Source organism: Arachis stenosperma, chromosome 7 (assembly GCF_014773155.1).
Source record: "Arachis stenosperma cultivar V10309 chromosome 7, arast.V10309.gnm1.PFL2, whole genome shotgun sequence".
Taxonomy (NCBI): Eukaryota; Viridiplantae; Streptophyta; class Magnoliopsida; order Fabales; family Fabaceae; genus Arachis; species Arachis stenosperma.
The window spans coordinates 71838040-71843609 of NC_080383.1; the positions used below are offsets into that span (position 1 = coordinate 71838040).

Here is a 5570-nt window from a genome sequence, read left to right on the forward strand (position 1 = left end):
CCAACTAAATTGAAAGATGACTTGAACAATATCTAACAATAAACTCATAGACTATATACTATAAGAAAATTAAAATTACAACGCATCTGTATACTTAAATAACTAAATATAAGAAACTGCCAAATCATTTGCTTGTAACAATTAAATTAACTCAGTAATATATAAACTTGAGTCTGCCCTTTCTTATATGCAACCCTAGCTAACACACTTTGAGCTTTCTCACTTCTTATTTCCTCTCCTTTCATCTAATTTTCCACATAATAAAAATAATGAGTTACTTGTATTACTCTCCTCCGCCACCACCACCAACACTACCTAGTTACTTGTACTGTTCTCCGCCACCACCGCCACCAGAAGACCATCACCATCACCACCACCATGTCTATCCCCCTCCAACCGTAGTTCAACCTCCACCTTCAAACACCAATGTTCCACCACCACCATTACCACCGCCACCACCACCTCATACTAGTCAACCTCCATCACCGATACCGCCTCATTCTAGTCAACCTCCGTCACCAACACCGCCTCATTCTGGTCAACCTCCATCACCAACACCGCCTCATTCTAGTCAACCTCCGTCAACAACACCGCCTCATTCTGGTCAACCTCCGTCAACAACACCACCACCACAAACACCTCCGAATAAAGCATCTCCACCAACCCCTACCCCTTCATCATCTCCACCAAAACCTACACCATCACCATCACCACCATTGCCACCAACACAAGGTCCAACACGACCACCGAAACAACCACCAACACCAAGCAAGGGTCCATACTCCCCAGCGCCAACACCAAAAAGAACCCCTCCAAAAGGAAAACCGCCATCAAAGAGCACTACTCCTCCTCCTTCATCATCATTAGCACCATCTCCATCGAAAAGTTACGTTCCTCCTGGTTACGGATCAGGTCCACTACCACCACCACCATTTTCCAACACAAGCAAGTTAAGTCCACTCTCACCAGCAGGAGGAGGCGGAGGAGGAGGAAGCCACCACCATAGAACGGTGATTGCAGTGTGCGTGTCACTGGGTGGTGCTTTCTTGCTTGGGCTGCTTGTTCTTGGTGTCTTTTGCTTGGCAAAGAAGAAAAAGAAACCGATTCCTCCTCCACCTTCTGCTGCACACCATCACGCCTCCCATTATGGTGGTGGTGGTGGCGGTGGCGGCGGCGGTGCTGCTGCTGGGTACTCCGGCGGGTCATCACAACCTTGTTGAAAATTTGCTTCAAGTTGTTTCAAGAAATTCCCTCCTTCACGTCCATGTTTGACTAGCTATTTCTTGTGTTTATCATTTATGTGTGGTTAATTTTCCCTTTTTGATTTTCTTTATTCATATAATCACTTGTACTGTGTGTTGATAATGCTTATAATCAGAATTTTTCCAACATTGAATTTTATTGTAAGTTCCACTGATGCCGCATTATTCAAAATCTTTGTTTTCCACGTTTGATTGTTAATAAACGCTAAACGTTGTATTTTTAAAGAGGAATTGTAAGGGGGGAGTGGATCCTCTCGTGTAAACAAAATTGGATGGTACTCAGTGTTTAATCTAATTATTTATTATTTTTTTTTATTTATTTTTGGTCTCATTTATAGAATCAAAGGTAAAAGATCACACTGAATTTTATTAAGTGTTAAAAAAATTGGAGAAAATCCATTTATAATAAGGGCAACAAAATTTGTGATGTATTATTATCAATTAGTCATTATTAATATTTTTAATAGTGTGAGATGATATTTAATGGTGTAGAATTATTTATTTATTTTTTAATAATTAAGTACTGACCAAATTTTAATAAAAGTATAGCCTTTCTCATTTTTAAATATATAAATTATATGTTTTTTTTAATTTGTTTGCTTGGTTAATTATTCTTTTTTCCTTCTTGTTATGTATTGTTGTAATGCACTAGATTGACTAAATATGTTTAATAAATATATTTACTTAATTAATAATTAAAACAAATATAAATTTATGATGCTAAAAGAAAACTTAATATAAATCAACTCCAAATATTAGTTCACCGAATAATAACTAGCACTTAAAAAATGTTGGGCAATAATTCGATTCATAAAATATTTATGACACATAAATTTGAACTTGTATAAGAGAAATTTTGCATTTACTTTAATCCAAATTTTGGCCTTCGTGAAAATAACGAATCAGTATTGCAATCAAAGGGACAAAAGACTTGTATGAATAAGTATTGCAGAATATGAGAAGAAATAAAAATTAAAGGGTATTTTTATGGCGTCTATAATTTTTTTAAATTATTTAAATATGAATATTAAAAGATGTATTTATTATGAGATTTACTCTTTTATAAAATTAATATATATATAATTTGTGAATATTACAGAACACACCAAATTAAATAATCATGGAGTAGTCACCAAACAAAAAAGAATCATGGAGTGGTTGGGAAGCACACTTTTGTAACACAAAGCGTTTCTCTTTGCACATGATCACTCTTCTCTCAACCCCTTTACATGGTGTCACAACATTATTAGGCGCGAACCAAAATCGTAACTATATATTTGAGGGATCACTTAAATAAAGATGTTTATTTTATTTTTTACTAAAATATTTTTGTATTGTATTTTAATTAATTTTGTATAATTTATTTAGTATTCTTTTTCACATATTATTAAATTTTTTAAAAAATTTTCTTTCTAAAAATAATAAAAAAACATTTAAATTAAACTAAAATTAAAAAATATAAAAAAATATATCACATTCGTCAAAATATATATATATATATATATATATATATATATATATAACAAGCTTAAGTCTTTTAAATATTTTACAAATAAAAAATAATTAATTTATATTCGTATAATATATAAAATAATTACTATATTATTATTATTATATTATAGATTAAAATTCACTAATTTAAATTTGTTTTTATTTTTAATATAAGTATTAAAAATAAATAAATTTTTATAATTAGATGTAGTATAACAAAATATATAATATTAATTAATATTAAAAAAATTCTGAAAAATTTTTGAAAAATAGTAAACATAAAAAGTGCTCATTGAAGTAAATATGTTTAAAAATAAATTTTTTAATATTTTTTATTTTACAGATATATTTGATATCCGATCTAAATATAAAAAGTGTGGATATCGAATTCGATCTGATGAGTTTAGTCTAGATTTTATCAAAATTTTAACCATATCTAATTTGCGAACACCACTAACAATAATAATTAAAAAAATTATAATAATTATACTTTTAACTAAGAAAAAGTTCCCAAAAAGAAAAATACTAAATACAAGAACAATTTAATCAAATATTAAAAACAAATTTACTTTAAATCAGTTAGACTTTTTTGTCCACACACACACACACACATATATATATATATATATATATATATATATATATATATAATATAGTAATTATTTTATATGTCACACAAATATAAATATTTTTTCTGTGGACTTAAAACAGGTTTTATAAGTCTTTAGTTCTGTTATTGATTTTTTTGGTATTAATTCTTGTATTATCGATTTGATTCATATATAATTCGGATGATAAATTATTTGGTGATGATGTGGTTCTTTTTTTACTGTGACATATTTTTTTATTATTATTATTATTATTATTATTATTATTATTATTATTATTATGCACAATTAAAAATTCATAGATAAAAGTAAAAAAAATCATGAAGTGCAATTATAATTTTAAAAATAACAGGGCCAAATTATTGTCATAACATAATAAAAGTATGAAAGTTTATCATTCTTCTCTAATTGAGGGAACAAAATTCCTTTCAATAGTTTATTTAACGTTTAATAGAATAAAAATGAATTTCAATAAAATAATTTTTAGTATAAGTTTAATATTTTTATTCATCTTAAAAGACTTATAGAATTATTCGTAGATAAATTTTAGAAAAAAAAGACATAATTTTTAATTTTATTTTTAAATAAATTTTATTTTTTAATAATATTAATTTTCACTATATATAATTATTCAATTATTTTTTAATTATATCTAAATAAATTATTCTTAATAAAATTATTTTGTTTTATTAATTATCTTTTTTAGAAAATAATTAACTATTAAAATAATTAAACTTTTGACAACAAAAATAATAAAAAAATTATGAAGGAATAAAATTAATCATCATGATAATTTTTTATATTTTTATTCATATTTTAATTATAAACATAAATATAATTTGATTATATTATTTATGAAATGTGACTATAGATATAAATTAAATTTAATTATATTTTTATATATAGTTTCATTGTATTGCTTATAAAGTTAGATTATAATCATGACCATAGAATTGTTTCGGTATTTTGGCATGTGTGGCTAATTGATGGTATTAAAACATTACACTTAATTATAAATAAAGTTTATAATTTAAAAAGCCAAAGATTCAATTAAAAATATACGAAAAAGATGATGTTAAAATATTCTAACTATTTAAAATAAAAATATTCGAAATTCAATTAAAAATTATTTAAAATTTAAACTTAACAAAAGTTTATATTCAATGTGTTTTATATTAAATATATCTAATAACCTATTATATCGTATTAGTTGAAATCAGCTTTTATAATGTTAATTTTCTAATAATACTTTATTAGAAAGAAACATTTTTTAGAATTTTTTAAAAACTAATCAATATTATATATATTTTGTTACACTACATCTAGTTATAAAAATTTATTTATTTCTAATGCTTATACTAAAAATGAAAAAAAATTTAAATTAGTGAATTTTAATCTATAATATTATAAAAAATTTAAGAGATTTGAGTTTATTATCGATATAACTCCTATGATAAATTATATTTAAAAAAAATTATATATATATATATATATATATATATATATATATATATATAATATTGATTGATTAGTGTGACATATTTTTTTATATAAACAATTTAAAAAAAATCTAATAATTAATTTATTACTTTTTGGTTTTAGTTCAATCTAAAAGTTTTTTTAATTATTTTTGGAAAATTTTTTTTTTAGAAATTTAATAATATGTGACGAAGAATACCAAATAAATTATACAAAAATTAATTAAAATACAATACAAAAATATTTTTAGTAAAAGATGAAATAAGCATCTTTATTTGAGTGCTCCTATATTTTATGCCTAATGTTAATTTTGTTTTGGATGTTTTCATCCTAAAAAATATTTTATTACATTGAGATACACGAACTTTATAAAAATAAGACATATAAATTTACTACACTTTTAAAAATTTATTTATTCAAATAAAAATAATAAATTTAATTAAAATAAAAATTCATATATTTTATTTTTACAAAGTTAAAAAAATATTAAATAAATTTTTTTTACGGACTAAAAATTCTTAGGTATTTATTTAAATATATACTCTTTTTCTTTTAAATTTAGCCGTAATAATCATTCATCTTCATTGTTTGTTCCTTTGCCTTTGCCTCCTCTATTATATGTGCTGCCATGCCATCGCACCTGTCTCACCCACATTTTGCCGTCTGAACAATTTGAGGCTCGTCAACCACTCACTGCAACCATCAACTCCTCCTCTGATTCCACCGCCAT

General features: G+C 25.3%; 1 protein-coding gene across 1 annotated transcript; it reads left to right on the forward strand.

The window, feature by feature from the left end:
* The first annotated feature begins 269 nt into the window (after positions 1-269).
* Positions 270-1220, forward strand: LOC130939912 (extensin-like). Its single transcript, XM_057867979.1, has one exon. It carries the CDS (start codon positions 270-272, stop codon positions 1218-1220), a length of 951 nt encoding a protein of 316 aa, XP_057723962.1.
* Positions 1221-5570: the final 4350 nt, after the last annotated feature.

Excerpts from the sequence above, each read along its gene's own strand:
- LOC130939912 (XM_057867979.1), top strand. The coding sequence starts at position 270 with ATGAGTTACTTGTATTACTCTCCTCCGCCACCACCACCAACACTACCT.